This window comes from Eschrichtius robustus, chromosome 6, assembly GCF_028021215.1.
Source record: "Eschrichtius robustus isolate mEscRob2 chromosome 6, mEscRob2.pri, whole genome shotgun sequence".
NCBI lineage: Eukaryota > Metazoa > Chordata > Mammalia > Artiodactyla > Eschrichtiidae > Eschrichtius > Eschrichtius robustus.
Genome location: NC_090829.1, coordinates 2,253,758 through 2,267,504, shown reverse-complemented (window position 1 = coordinate 2,267,504; position 13,747 = coordinate 2,253,758). Strand labels below are relative to the sequence as shown.

Genomic DNA, 13,747 nt, shown 5'->3' with positions numbered 1-13,747 from the left:
GGTATATACCCAGCAGTGGGATTGCTGGGTCGTATGGTAGTTCTATTTTTAGTTTTTTAAGGAACCTCCATACTGTTCCCCATAGTGGCTGTATCAATTTACATTCCCACCAGCAGTGCAAGAGTGTTCCCTTTTCTCCACACCCTCTCCAGCATTTATTGTTTCTAGATTTTTTGATGATGGCCATTCTGACTGGTGTGAGATGATATATCTCATTGTAGTTTTGATTTGCATTTCTCTAATGATTAATGATGTTGAGCATTCTTTCATGTGTTTCGTGGCAATCTGTATTATCTTCTTTGGAGAAATGTCTATTTAGGTCTTCTGCCCATTTTTGGATTGGGTTGTTTGTTTTTTTGATATTCAGCTGCATGAGCTGCTTGTAAATTTTGGAGATTAATCCTTTGGCAGTTGCTTCATTTGCAAATATTTTCTCCCATTCTGAGGGCTGTCTTTTGGTCTTGTTTATGGTTTCCTTTGCTGTGCAAAAGCTTTGAAGTTTCATTAGGTCCCATTTGTTTATTTGTGTTCTTATTTCCATTTCTCTAGGAGCTGGGTCAAAAAGGATCTTGCTGTGATTTATGTCATAGAGTGTTCTGCCTATGTCTTCCTCTAAGAGTTTGCTAGTGTCTGGCCTTACATTTAGGTCTTTAATCCATTTTGAGTTTATTTTTGTGTATGGTGTTAGGGAGTGTTCTAATTTCATACTTTCACATGTACCTGTCCAGTTTTCCCAGCACCACTTATTGAAGAGGCTGTCTTTTCTCCACTGTATATGCTTGCCTCCTTTATCAAAGATAAGGTGACCATGGGTGTGTGGGTTTATCTCTGGGCTTTCTATCCTGTTCCATTGATCTATATTTCTGTTTTTGTGCCAGTACCAAACTGTCTTGATTACTGTAGCTTTGTAATATAGTCTGAAGTCAGGGAGCCTGATCCCTCCAGCTCCATTTTTCGTTCTCAAGATTGCTATGGCTATTCGGGGTCTTTTGTGTTTCCATACAAATTGTGAAATTTTTTGTTCTAGTTCTGTAAAAAATGCCAGTGGTAGTTTGATAGGGATTGCATTGAATCTGTAGATTGCTTTGGGTAATAGAGTCATTTTCACAATGTTGATTCTTCCATTCCAAGAACATGGTATATCTCTCCATCTATTTGTATCATCTTTAATTTCTTTCACCAGTGCCTTATAATTTTCTGCATACAGGTCTTTAGTCTCCTTAGGTAGGTTTATGCCTAGATATTTTATTCTTTTTGTTGCAATGGTAAATGGGAGTGTTTTCTTAATTTCACTTTCAGATTTTTCGTCATTAGTGTATAGGAATGCAAGACATTTCTGTGCATTAATTTTGTATCCTGCTACTTTACCAGATTCATTGATTAGCTCTAGTAGTTTTCTGTTAGCCTCTTTAGGATTCCCTATGTATGGTATCATGTCGTCTGCAAACAGTGACAGCTTTACTTCTTCTTTTCCAATTTGGATTCCTTTTATTTCTTTTTCTTCTCTGATTGCTGTGGCTAAAACTTCCAAAACTATGTTGAATAATAGTGGTGAGAGTGGGCAACCTTGTCTTGTTCCTGATCTTAGTGGAAATGGTTTCAGTTTTTCACCATTGAGGACAACGTTGGCTGTGGGTTTGTCATATATGGCCTTTATTATGTTGAGGAAAGTTCCCTCTATGCCTACTTTCTACAGGGTTTTTATCATAAATGGGTGTTGAATTTTGTCGAAAGCTTTCTCTGCATCGATTGGGATAATCATATGGTTTTTCTCCTTCAATTTGTTAATATGGTGTATCACATTGATTGATTTGCGTATATTGAAGAATCCTTGCATTCCTGGAATAAACCCCAGTTGATCGTGGTGTATGACCCTTTTAATGTGCTGTTGGATTCTGTTTGCTTGTATTTTGTGGAGGATTTTTGCATCTATGTTCATCAGTGATATTGGCCTGTAGTTTTCTTTCTTTGTGACATCTTTGTCTGGTTTTGGTATCAGGGTGATGGTGGCCTCATAGAATGAGTTTTGGAATGTTCCTCCCTGTGCTATATTTTGGAAGAGTTTGAGAAGGATAGGTGTTACCTCTTCTCTAAATGTTTGATAGAATTCGCCTGTGAAGCCACCTGGTCCTGGGCTTTTGTTTGTTGGAAGATTTTTAATCACAGTTTCAATTTCAGTGCTTGTGATTGGTCTGTTCATATTTTCTATTTCTTCCTGGTTCAGTCTCGGCAGGTTGTGCATTTCTAAGAATTTGTCCATATCTTCCAGGTTGTCCATTTTATTGGCATAGAGTTGCTTGTAGTAATCTCTCATGATCGTTTGTATTTCTGCAGTGTCAGTGGTTACTTCTCCTTTTTCATTTCTAATTCTATTGATTTGAGTCTTCTCCCTTTTTTTCTTGATGAGTCTGGCTAATGGTTTATCAATTTTTTGTTTATCTTCTCAAAGAACCAGCTTTTAGTTTTATTGATCTTTGCTATAATTTCCTTCATTTCTTTTTCATTTATTTCTGATCTGATCTTTATGATTTCTTTCCCTCTGCTAACTTTGGGGTTTTTTTGTTCTTCTTTCTCTAATTGCTTTAGGTGCAAGGTTAGGTTGTTTATTTGAGATGTTTCCTGTTTCTTAAGGTAGGATTGTATTGCTATAAACTTCCCTCTTAGAACTGCTTTTGCTGCATCCCATAGGTTTTGGGTCATCGTGCCTCCATTGTCATTTGTTTCTAGGTATTTTTTGATTTCCTCTTTGATTTCTTCAGTGATCACTTGGTTATTAAGTAGTGTATTGTTTAGCCTCCATGTGTTTGTATTTTTTACAGATCTTTTCCTGTAATTGATATCTAGTCTCATAGCGTTGTGGTCGGAAAAGATACTTGATACGATTTCAATTTTCTTAAATTTACCAAGGCTTGATTTGTGACCCAAGATATGATCTATCCTGGAGAATGTTCCATGAGCACTTAAGAAGAAAGTGTATTCTCTTGGCTTTGGATGGAGTGTCCTATTAGTATCAATTAAGTCCATCTTGTTTAATGTATCATTTAAAGCTTGTGTTTCCTTATTTATTTTCATTTTGGATGATCTGTCCATTGGTGAAAGTGGGGTGTTAAAGTCCCCTACCATGATTGTGTTGCTGTCGATTTCCCCTTTTATGGCTGTTAGTATTTGCCTTATGTATTGAGGTGCTCCTATGTTGGGTGCATAAATATTTACAATTGTTATATCTTCTTCTTGGATTGATCCCTTGATCATTATGTAGTGTCCTTCTTTGTCTCTTGTAATAGTCTTTATTTTAAAGTCTATTTTGTCTGATATGAGAATTGCTACTCCAGCTTTCTTTTGATTTCCATTTGCATGGAATATCTTTTTCCATCCCCTCACTTGCAGTCTGTATGTATCACCAGGTCTGAAGTGGGTCTCGTAGACAGCATATATACGGGTCTTGTTTTTGTATCCATTCAGCGAGTCTGCGTCTTTTGGTGGGAGCATTTAGTCCATTTACATTTAAGGTAATTATCCACATGTATGTTCCGATTCCCATTTTCTTAATTGTTTTGGGTTTGTTATTGTAGGTCTTTTCCTTCTCTGGTGTTTCTTGCCTAGAGAAGTTCCTTTAGCATTTGTTGTAAAGCTGGTTTGGTGGTGCTGAACTCTCTCAGCTTTTGCTTGTCTGTAAAGGTTTTAATTTCTCCATCAAATCTGAATGAGATCCTTGCTGGGTAGAGTAATCTTGGTCGTAGGTTTTTCTCCTTCATCACTTTAAATATGTCCTGCCACTCCCTTCTGGCTTGCAGAGTTTCTGCTGAAAGATCAGCGGTTAACCTTATGGGGATTCCCTTGTGTGTTATTTGTTGTTTTTCCCTTGCTGCTTTTAATATGTTTTCTTTATGTTTAATTTTTGATAGTTTGATTAATATGTGTCTTGGCGTGTTTCTCCTTGGATTTATCCTGTATGGGACTCTCTGTGCTTCCAGGACTTGATTAACTATTTCCTTTCCCATATTAGGGAAGTTTTCAACTATAATCTCTTCAAGTATTTTCTCAGTCCCTTTCTTTTTCTCTTCTCTTCTGGGACCCCTATTAATTCGAATGTTGGTGCGTTTAATGTTGTCCCAGAGGTCTCTGAGACTGTCCTTAATTCTTTTCATTCTTTTTTTCTTTATTCTGTTCTGCAGTAGTTATTTCCACTATTTTATCTTCCAGGTCACTTATCCGTTCTTCTGCCTCAGTTATTCTGCTATTGATCCCTTCTAGAGAGTTTTAAATTTCATTTATTGTGTTGTTCATCATTGTTTGTTTGCTCTTTAGTTCTTCTAGGTCCTTGTTAAATGTTTCTTGTATTTTGTCTATTCTATTTCCAAGATTTTGGATCATCTTTAGTATCATTACTCTGAATTCTTTTTCAGGTAGACTGCCTATTTCCTCTTCATTTGTTAGGTCTGGTGGGTTTTTGCCTTGCTCCTTCATCTGCTTGTGTGTTTTTCTGTCTTCTCATTTTGCTTAACTTACTGTGTTTGGGGTCTCATTTTCACAGGCTGCAGGTTCGTAGTTCCCGTTGTTTTTGGTGTCTGTCCCCAGTGGCTAAGGTTGGTTCAGTGGGTTGTGTAGGCTTCCTGGTGGAGGGGACTAGTGCCTGTGTTCTGGTGGATGAGGCTGGATCTTGTCTTTCTGGTGGGCACGTCCACGTTTGGTGGTGTGTTTTGGGGTGTCTGTGGCCTTATTATGTTTTTAGGCAGCCTCTCTGCTAATGGATGGGGCTGTGTTCCTGTCTTGCTAGTTGTTTGGCATAGGGTGTGCAGCATTGTAGCTTGCTGGTCGTTGAGTGAAGCTGGGTCTTGGCGTTGAGATGGAGATCTCTGGGAGATTTTCGCCCTTTGGTATTACATGGAGCTGGGAGGTCTCTTGTGGACCAGTGTCCTGAAGTTGGCTCTCCCACCTCAGAGGCACAGCCCTGATGCCTGGCTGGGGTACCAAGAGCCTGTCATCCACACGGCTCAGAATAAAAGGGAGAAAAAAATAGAAAGAAAGAAAGAAAGAGGATAAAATAAAATAAAGTTATTAAAATAAAAAATATTTATTAAGAAAGAAGTTTTTTTAAAGTAAAAAAAAAAAAAACGGACAGACAGAACCCTAGGACAAATGGTGAAAGCAAAGCTATACAGACAGTATCACCTACAGAAGCATACACGTACACACTCGCAATAAGAGAAAAAGGGGAAAAAATAATATATCTTTGCTCCCAAAGTCCACCTGCTCAATTTGGGATGATTCGTTGTCTATTCAGGTATTCCACAGATGCAGGTACATCAAGTTGTTTGTGGAGCTTTAATCCGCTGCTTCTGAGGCTGCTGGGAGAGATTTCCCTTTCTCTTCTTTGTTTGCAGAGCTCCGGGGTTCAGCTTTGGATTTGGACCCGCCTCTGCGTGTAGGTCGCCTGAGGGCGTCTGTTCTTCACTCACACAGGACAGGGTTGAAGGAGCAGCTGTTTTGGGGGCTCTGGCTCCCTCAGGCTGGGGGGAGGGAGGGGTACGGATGTGGGGCGAGCCTGCGGCGGCAGAGGCCGGCATGACATTGCACCAGCCCGTGGCGCGCCGTGCGTTCTCCCGGGGAAGTTGTCCCTGGATCACGTGACCCTGGCCGTGGCGGGCTGCACTGGCTCCCGGGAGGGCAGGTGTGGAGAGTGACCTGTGCTTGCACACAGGCTTCTTGGTGGTGGCAGCAGCAGCCTTAGCGTCTCATGCCCGTCTCTGGGTTCCGCGCTGATAGCCGCAGCTCGCGCCCATCTCTGGAGCTCGTTTAGGCGGCGCTCTGAATCCCCTCTCCTCGCGCTGCGAAACAAAGAGGCAAGAAAAAGTCTCTTGCCTCTTTGGCAGTTCCAGACCTTTTCCCGGACTCCTCCCGGCTCGCCGTGGCGCACTAGCCCCTTCAGGCTGTGTTCACGCCGCCAACCCCAGTCCTCTCCCTGCGATCCGACCGCAGCCCGAGCCTCAGCTCCCAGCCCCGCCCCCCCCCCCCCCCCCGGCGGGGGAGCCGACGAGCCTCTCGGGCTGGTGAGTGCTGCTCGGCACCGATCCTCTGTGCGGGAATCTCTCCACTTTGCCCTCCGCACCCCTGTGGCTGCGCTCTCCTCCGCGGCTCCGAAGCTCCCCCCTCCGCCACCCGCAGTCTCCGCCCGCGAAGGGGCTCCTAGTGTGTGGACACCTTTCCTCCTTCACGGCTCCCTCCCACTGGTGCAGGCCCCGTCCCTATTCTTTGTCTCCGTTTTTTCTTTTTTCTTTTGCCCTACCCAGGTACGTGGGGAGTTTCTTGCCTTCTGGGAGGTCTGAGGTCTTCTGCCAGCGTTCAGTAGGTGTTCTATAGCAGCAGTTCCACATGTAGATGTATTTCTAATGTATCTGTGGGAAGGAAGGTGATCTCCGCGTCTTACTCTTCCGCCATCTTTCTCCACTATCCTGTTTTTTTTTTAATTGAGCTATTTATTGTTGTTTTTTAATGAGATAGTTCTGTATGTACTATTTATTACTAAATAGAAAAATGTCGCAGAACAGTATGCATTATTTGATTACATTTGTATAAAAGCAACAAACAATCCCCCCAGAAGATACAGAGATATATGCCCGGCACCTGGCACAGGGCTCGGCATTTGAGGAGTGAACACATGGAGAGTTTACACATTACTTTTTCACTTTTTAATCTCCTGGACTCTGATTGTTTATGAACATGCACTACTTTTAAAAAAATCTAAATTAAAACAGGGAAAAAATAAACAAGAGGAAATAGCCACAGGTAGGCCTCCCCAGCTCCCGCACACGAGCCGGTGCCAACAGGGGTGGCTGGGGGGCTGAGGACCCACTGGAGCCCGTTGCTGGCACTGCGGGGCTCGAGGTGGGGGGGGGGGGTCGGGGGAGGCAGGAGTTTGGTCTCCAGGTGGGACCGGCAGGAACCCGGGGGCAGGAGCCACGCACAGCAAACGCGGGGAAGCGCCCAGGAGGCCACTCGGGTCTGGAACGGGAGGGGGGCGGTGGCCCCGTCCTGGGGACATTGTCCACAAGTAACGGGTGGGAAAACTTCGTCCAGGAAACTGGGAAAAGCAGGAAGCTACAGAAGACGGAGCCAAGGGAAGGAAGGACGCAGCGGCCAGCCCTGGAGGTGGAGAGACGTTTCTGAGGAAGAACACGTGTCTCCTGGGCTCTGAGAAGCCCCGGCGTCTGCGGGGATGCGGGCTCACGTCTGGGATGCAGCTTGCTGCCTGTGGGCCTGAGAATCACGGACACCACCAGTCCCGGCCCAGGAGCCGGTGTTAAGACTGACAGGCCAGGGCGCTTTCTGCTGTGGATCAGTGTGAGGACCTCCCCAGCTCCCAGCGCAGGAAGCGGCTGAGCCAGGGGTGCAGAAGCCCCCGGACCAGCTCAGCACTTGCCCTGTGCCGGCCGCACACCCCCCGTCCGGGCTGCCCTGCTGAAACCCACGGTCCCTCAGTGCTGCCGGTTGCTTTTTCCGCAGAAGTGTGGCAAGAGGGGTTTACATGAGGCTAACGGTAAAAAAAAAAAAAAAAAAAAGTAAAAGTAAATAAATAAAAATAAACGAAAACAAAACCAGGAAAGAGACAGGTGTGTCTTCTTAAAATACGATCCGTGTCCGCCGCTCTCCGCCCCACCTCCGTGTGGCCAGCACTTTGCGTGACTTGTGCCTGGGGTGGATGTCAGCGCCTGTGAGAATCTTTTTATTTAGACATCACGAGGCATGTGACCAGTTTTGAACACGGCCGGCTGCAGTGCTGGTGCACAGAGACGCCTGCTCTTTCTTCACCAAACTCTCCAGTTGAAACGTGTCTGCAGAGCATGATTCATGGTGTTTCTTTCTGGATTGTCCAGTGGGTAATTGCTGTACAGAAACCAGAGAAACAGATGTAGACCCTGAACCCTGGCTATAGATTTTTGTTTTATGATTATGGGTTTCAAATGTGCTGTGTCACACTGACAAATACACAGTTACTCTGAAACAAAATGAATTTGGGGCTCAAACTTTTGCTGTTTTGTTTGTTTGTGATTGGAAATACTTTTATTAGAGTTCCTTTTATCATTGATCAAGCATAAAGAAAACAGGGGCAATGACATATCAGAATGTTATTTTATGCCTTACTAAGAGGATATTTGGGCAACGGTTCTTCCAAATTGTTTAATTAATGTTTAAAATAGGTGTCGATAATTTAAACTTCATTATCCACAAATTAACTAGGCCATTTTTCACCTTCTACCTGTTCATTAATCTTTATGGTGCATGGATATGTATTAAGGAACTGGAGCTTATTTGTGTATCTTTCCCTTATCTTTTTTTAAGATGAAGAAGGTAGAAGAAGAATCAGGTTTTCAAGAAGTATAAGGATTAGATTTACTGACGAAGAAATAAGAAACGTGTGGCTAAATTTGGGGGCTGCTTTGTAAGTTAACACTTGGATTAAATAATAACCCTAATAGTTGCTATCCACGTAATCGATTCATGATGAGAAATGATGAACTGACTAGTGAATACTGTCGCACCGTAAAACACCCATAATGTTCCACTCACAAGGATTTAAGCCCTGATCCTTCATTTCAAGGCTCAAGTTTATTTCTCTACAGTTAAGAGAACTGTGTTCCTAGGTGAATAGAAATGTAAAATTTTCTTGTGCAAAGAAAGAAAACACCAATCTCTGAACCCCTACCACACAAAGAGACACAGACACACACACACACACACACCTCTCTGTTATTGTTTTTGTGCCGTGACAGAGTATTGAGGAAAGAAATTTGGGAGCCGTTGTCTCCCTTCCTAGATGAGGCTGATAACTCTAGCTTAAGAACTGAGAGTAAACAGAATTTGGGGGACCCCATCCGCATGTTCACTTCCTTGTGACCAGTGCACCCTACCCTTTGGAAAGATGCTGAGTGAGCAAGAAAGTGCCATGGGTAACCCGTACACACACACCTGGCCACGGTGCCATGTTTCTCATCTCTTAGTTCCTCCTGCTGTACCTTAAATACAGCTCCCTCCTCTCCCTCCTCAAAGAACTTTTCACCCACCTCCATGATCCCGTACAAAACGAGCCCAGTTTCCAAGGCACTCTAAGGACCTTAAATAAGCATTTGGAGCTATAAGTCCCATGGACCACGCAGCAATTGGCACACAATGTGGTGCTTTGTGTATCTTTACAACTATCTTAATGACAGAGTGTTAAATGTTTTGTAAATTCCTCTGCGCTCCTGGTTTAAAATGTGTGTTTTCTTTGTAGTTAAAGGATTTCTTATAATAAAGCTCTGTTACAAAATGATGACCATATAAAAGAGAGAGAGAGAGAGAATAACAAACACATAGTTTCAGCAAAAGCTTACCCCTTTATCGCCCTGGACTTGGCAATCGCAAGAACTGAGCTTGCTGGGCTGAAAATTGTTTGCCTACACCTTCCTGAAAGAGTCTTTGACTTGGTAAGTGTGTGCCATGCATACTTTTCATGTTACACCATGAGTGCCACTTAGCAACTCTGCTAGCCGAGCAGCACGGGGCGAGTGCCCGACAGGCTTTTAGAAGGCTTGGATGCCAGGGCACATTCCAGCACATTCACAGAACGGAGACTGCAGTGCGCGCTTCCCTGCGAGAGGCAAGGAAGCCGTCCCCCCCTGCCCGCCCACTCGCCCTCCCTGCTTTGTGGGAGAATTATTAGTCAACGGTGGAGGGGCAGTGGAGGACTTAACGTGTTTTAATCCCTCCCCCGGAGCTTCCTTTCTTTGATGTACGTTGCATCCTTTAAGCAAGTGGTGCAAAATGGCTGCAGGGTGGATTGGCTGTCCCGTTCACAGCTTTCTGCCTGGGTTGATTTGTAAACTCTGCATCTGTCCTTCTCAGGGATGGCTGAAAAGCTTCAGTGTGAGAGGTACAAAAAATTAGTCCCTTTTCCTTGAAGTTACTGTCTTCTAATAAATAGCCAAGTTTGAGCAGGGGCTAGTATGGGTGAAAAGTGGCCCTTGGAAATACAGAACTTTCGCACTTAACCAGTTCTCAAAATCTGTGTGTGTTATGTGGGGGTGGGGTGGGGATGTGATGAGAGGGCTCATCCGCGCTCGTCCGCAACAGGAAAGTAATTTCCACGTTGGGCTGGGATTCCAGGGAGCTGGGTTCTAGCCATGATTCTGGCTGTGGGACCTCAAGCAGCTCTCAGCCTCCCTGGGCTTCTGTTTCCCCTGTTAAAAATAAGAGGATGAGTCACAGCTAACTGGTCTAGGGTGTGTGCTGAGTGCCATGCAAGCACTGTTTCTTTTTGTCCTCACAGCAATCCGTTGAGGTGGCCAGTAGCATGCTCCCATTTTTCAGATGAGGAAGCTGAGGCTCGGGGAGGTTAGGTACTTGTCCCAGATCCCATAGCTGCTCAGTGGGTTGGAATCTAGTTCAGTTTGACTTCCACATCCACACTGTTGACAGCTGTGTTATATTATGAGGTCCTGCATATCTGTGTGATTGTCTGTGTGTGTCTGAGGCAGGAGGAACTACCGATAATTCTCGACTCCTTCGTAGGCTGCGTGTAGACTTGGGAGAATTTTAAGAAGTAAATGAATCCAAAAAGCTGGATTTTTTTTTTTTTTTTTTTTTTAACTCCCGAGCCAACGCAGTCCCTTCGGCCTGCAAGAGGGACAGACAGAAAAAGACTATCAAATGGAAAGTTTCTGGACCCCAGGTTTCCCCAGGGGCGGCTCTTCTCCGTGCTCCGGTTTACGGCTTGCTGTGCTTTTGCAGGAGTGGAAAAACACACACGTTACAAGGCATTTAACAGACAGACAGGCGCACGGAGGAATGTAAAGGCTGGGTCGGGGGCGGGCGAGGGGGGCGCGCGGCCGAGCGAAGCCCCGCGAACTGGGGCGCAAAGGGCGGGAGCTGGCGAGCGGCGTCCCGGCCCCGCGCGCTCCTCCCGGCGGCTCCGGACCGCGCGCGCTCCTCCTCCCTGTGGCTCCGGGCGCCCCGGGCCCCGCGCGCTCGGAGCGGAGACGCGGGGCGGGAGGTGCGCGCGCCCGGGCCGCGGGCCGCCCGCGCGGCGGGGCTGCTGGGAGTGCTCGGCTCTGTGAGAATCCTGGGAGCTGGTGATGTCAGACTCGCTGGGTCATTTGAAGGTTAGCAGCCCGGGAAGGGTTCACCGAAAGTTCACTCGCATATATTAGGCAATTCAATCTTTCATTCTGTGTGACAGAAGTAGTAGGAAGTGAGCTGTTCAGAGGCAGGAGGGTCTATTCTTTGCCAAAGGGGGGATCAGAGTCCCCGCGTGAGCCGCCTGAGGACGGGGATGCCGAGGACGCGCGCGAGCCGGGCAGGGCTGGTCTGGGCACCGTCCGGGTAGGATCCGCACCGCATTCCGAAGGCTTTTTGCAGGCGTCTGCCTAGAAGGAGAACTTGGGCTCTTTCTGGGAACCCCCCGCCCCGGCTGGATTGGCCGAGCAAGCCTGGAAAATGGTAAATGATCATTTGGATCAATTACAGGCTTTTAGCTGGCTTGTCTGTCATAATTCATGATTCGAGGCTGGGAAAAAGACCAACAGCCTACGTGCCAAAAAGGGGGCAGAGTTTGATGGAGTTGGGTGGACTTTTCTATGCCATTTGCCTCCACACCTAGAGGATAAGCACTTTTGCAGACATTCGGTGCAGGGGAGATCATGTTTGACTGTATGGATGTCCTGTCAGTGAGTCCTGGGCAAATCCTGGATTTCTACACTGCGAGCCCGTCTTCCTGCATGCTCCAGGAGAAAGCTCTCAAAGCATGCTTCAGTGGATTGACCCAAACCGAATGGCAGCATCGGCACACTGCGCAATGTAGGTTTATTTTTTCCCTTCTTCTACCAAGAAAAAAATATGAATTGTCTCGCTTGCATGCAATGAAGACATTGGAAACAAATTGCACTGGTAGCCAGACAAAGGATTTAATGACTTAATGCTGAAAGGGTGTGCTGTGCTGGTGTGCATATTGATTCCCTCTGCTGAAAATTTCCTGTTAGATGTTTTCTTCCCAGACAACCCCTGCTGACCCCTGCTTCTCTCCTTACCGACCCTACAGTCCCTTGAAAACAGTCTTAGAAAATGTGCGTGGAGGGGGGGAAAAGTAGAGTGACCACAGGACTTTGAAACATTCTTCAAGTGAGGCAATTTGACAACGTTTGTACAGTTTGTACTAAGATACGTGCAGAGGGGAATTGAACTTTGCTGTTCTTTGGATTAGCTACTTAGTTATATGTATATCCCCCCTTGTGTGTTTCAACAGTCCAAAGTAATTAAAATATGACATCTTCCTTGCAAGGAATTTAGCCTAATTAAAGTTGCTGCTGCTCCTGAAGTTCATAAACCACCAGTTAAAGCTGCCGCCGCCGCCAATGTTTTCCTTGCGGAGGAAAGGCAATATTTCTTAGCATTGACCCTGCTGCCACCTTTCCGAGTCACTTTGTTGCTCTAAGAAGTTGCTGTTTTGCTAGAAAACTACTGGCAATGAACACCCCTTGGGCTGAGCCATCCATTATTTCCATATCTTGCAATTCAGCCGGGAACCTGGACGTCCGTTAAAGGAAAGGAAACATAAGTGGGGTAGCCCAGTTTTTTAGAAAAATATTGACTATTTGGTTATCTGATTCTGAGAGGGTGCCGAGGCACGCACTGGTCAACAGTAGCCTGGCTGCAGGCTTGAGAAATGACCAGCAGTCCCAGAAAATCCCACCTTCGGGTGGCTGCAGTGGGAGCCTGCTGGACGCATCGCTGCCCTGACAGTGATTTAGATAAATGGCTCGGCTATCTATCAAAATGTTTTTAGTACTTTATTTGACAATTCATTGGAGCATTAGCCTGAAAATGACATTTTAAATCTTTGTTTTCAAAGAGGTCAAAGTTTAACTGGAAGAAATTGAGTTTTCCTAATAACATGATGGCTTATCTAAAGAGAGGGAAGAAAAAGGAGAGAGAGAGGGGACAATGACAAGATTTAAATCACCCTCTTCTGAAACTTTTTCTTAAGAATAAAGACTTGCTTCAGGGGTCCAGGAAATCAACAGGTTTGTAGCTGAAAAGTCAATAACCATCTGATGCCAACAGTCTAGCTGTCTGACTTAGTATTTCGTAGAGCCATAACCAGGGTAAAAAGAATATCATTTTCAGAAGGCGTCCTCATTTTCAGCTGCTCCTCAAATGCTTTTTCTTTCCTGCTGCCTATTTTTCTTTCTGGAGAGCTCAAAGAAACTGTTACAAAATAATTTTCCAACCCACTAACAGATCTTTTAGACCCTACCCCCCTCCTCTCTGTAGCAATTAAAACAGTATGAACAATTTCATTTGGAATCTCGGGGAACTAGGGCTCCCTCAAACTTCTTCTTGTGAGAGAAAGTTTTAATGAAACGTTTTTTAACAAAGGAAAAAAAGAATGCTCAGGACCCTGGCGTCAAGCTATTAGACCTAGTAGAGGTTTTACAAGTAGACATTCTTCCTTTTGTAATTAACTCTCCAAAAGTGCCTATTAAGTTGCAGGAGTTTGGGGGGGAACTTTGTTTGTTCTTGAACAAGCTAAACAAGGGATTTGCCTTATCTGGGGAGAGGCTAGTGGTGAATGTGTCATTCACCTAGGGCCAGCCGATAAGCAAGAAGTGTTGATAACAGCAAAGTTCAGCTAATCAAAGAAGCTTGCATTAGACAAAGTAAATAAAGGCAAATGACAAAGGGATTTCAGAAATTTCAGTGTCTTATTTTTGTA

At 45.0% G+C, this 13,747-nt stretch overlaps 1 protein-coding gene across 4 annotated transcripts in view; it reads left to right on the top strand.

Annotated features, from left to right (window-relative positions):
* RARB (retinoic acid receptor beta) overlaps window positions 1–13,747 on the top strand; it is a 682,530-nt gene that overhangs the window by 490,003 nt on the left and 178,780 nt on the right. Inside the window, exon 1 of one of the 4 annotated variants that reach the window (XM_068547296.1) lies at window positions 11,053–11,138. The exons of 2 other annotated variants lie outside the window; for them this stretch is intronic. Coding sequence is in view for 1 of the 2 variants with exons in the window: in XM_068547292.1 (XP_068403393.1) it covers window positions 11,676–11,832 (157 nt within the window). In the remaining variant the exon portion in view is untranslated. Of the gene's footprint in view, window positions 1–11,052; window positions 11,139–11,455; window positions 11,833–13,747 lie in introns of those variants that run through there. One more of the 4 variants, XM_068547292.1, reaches the window with a different exon arrangement.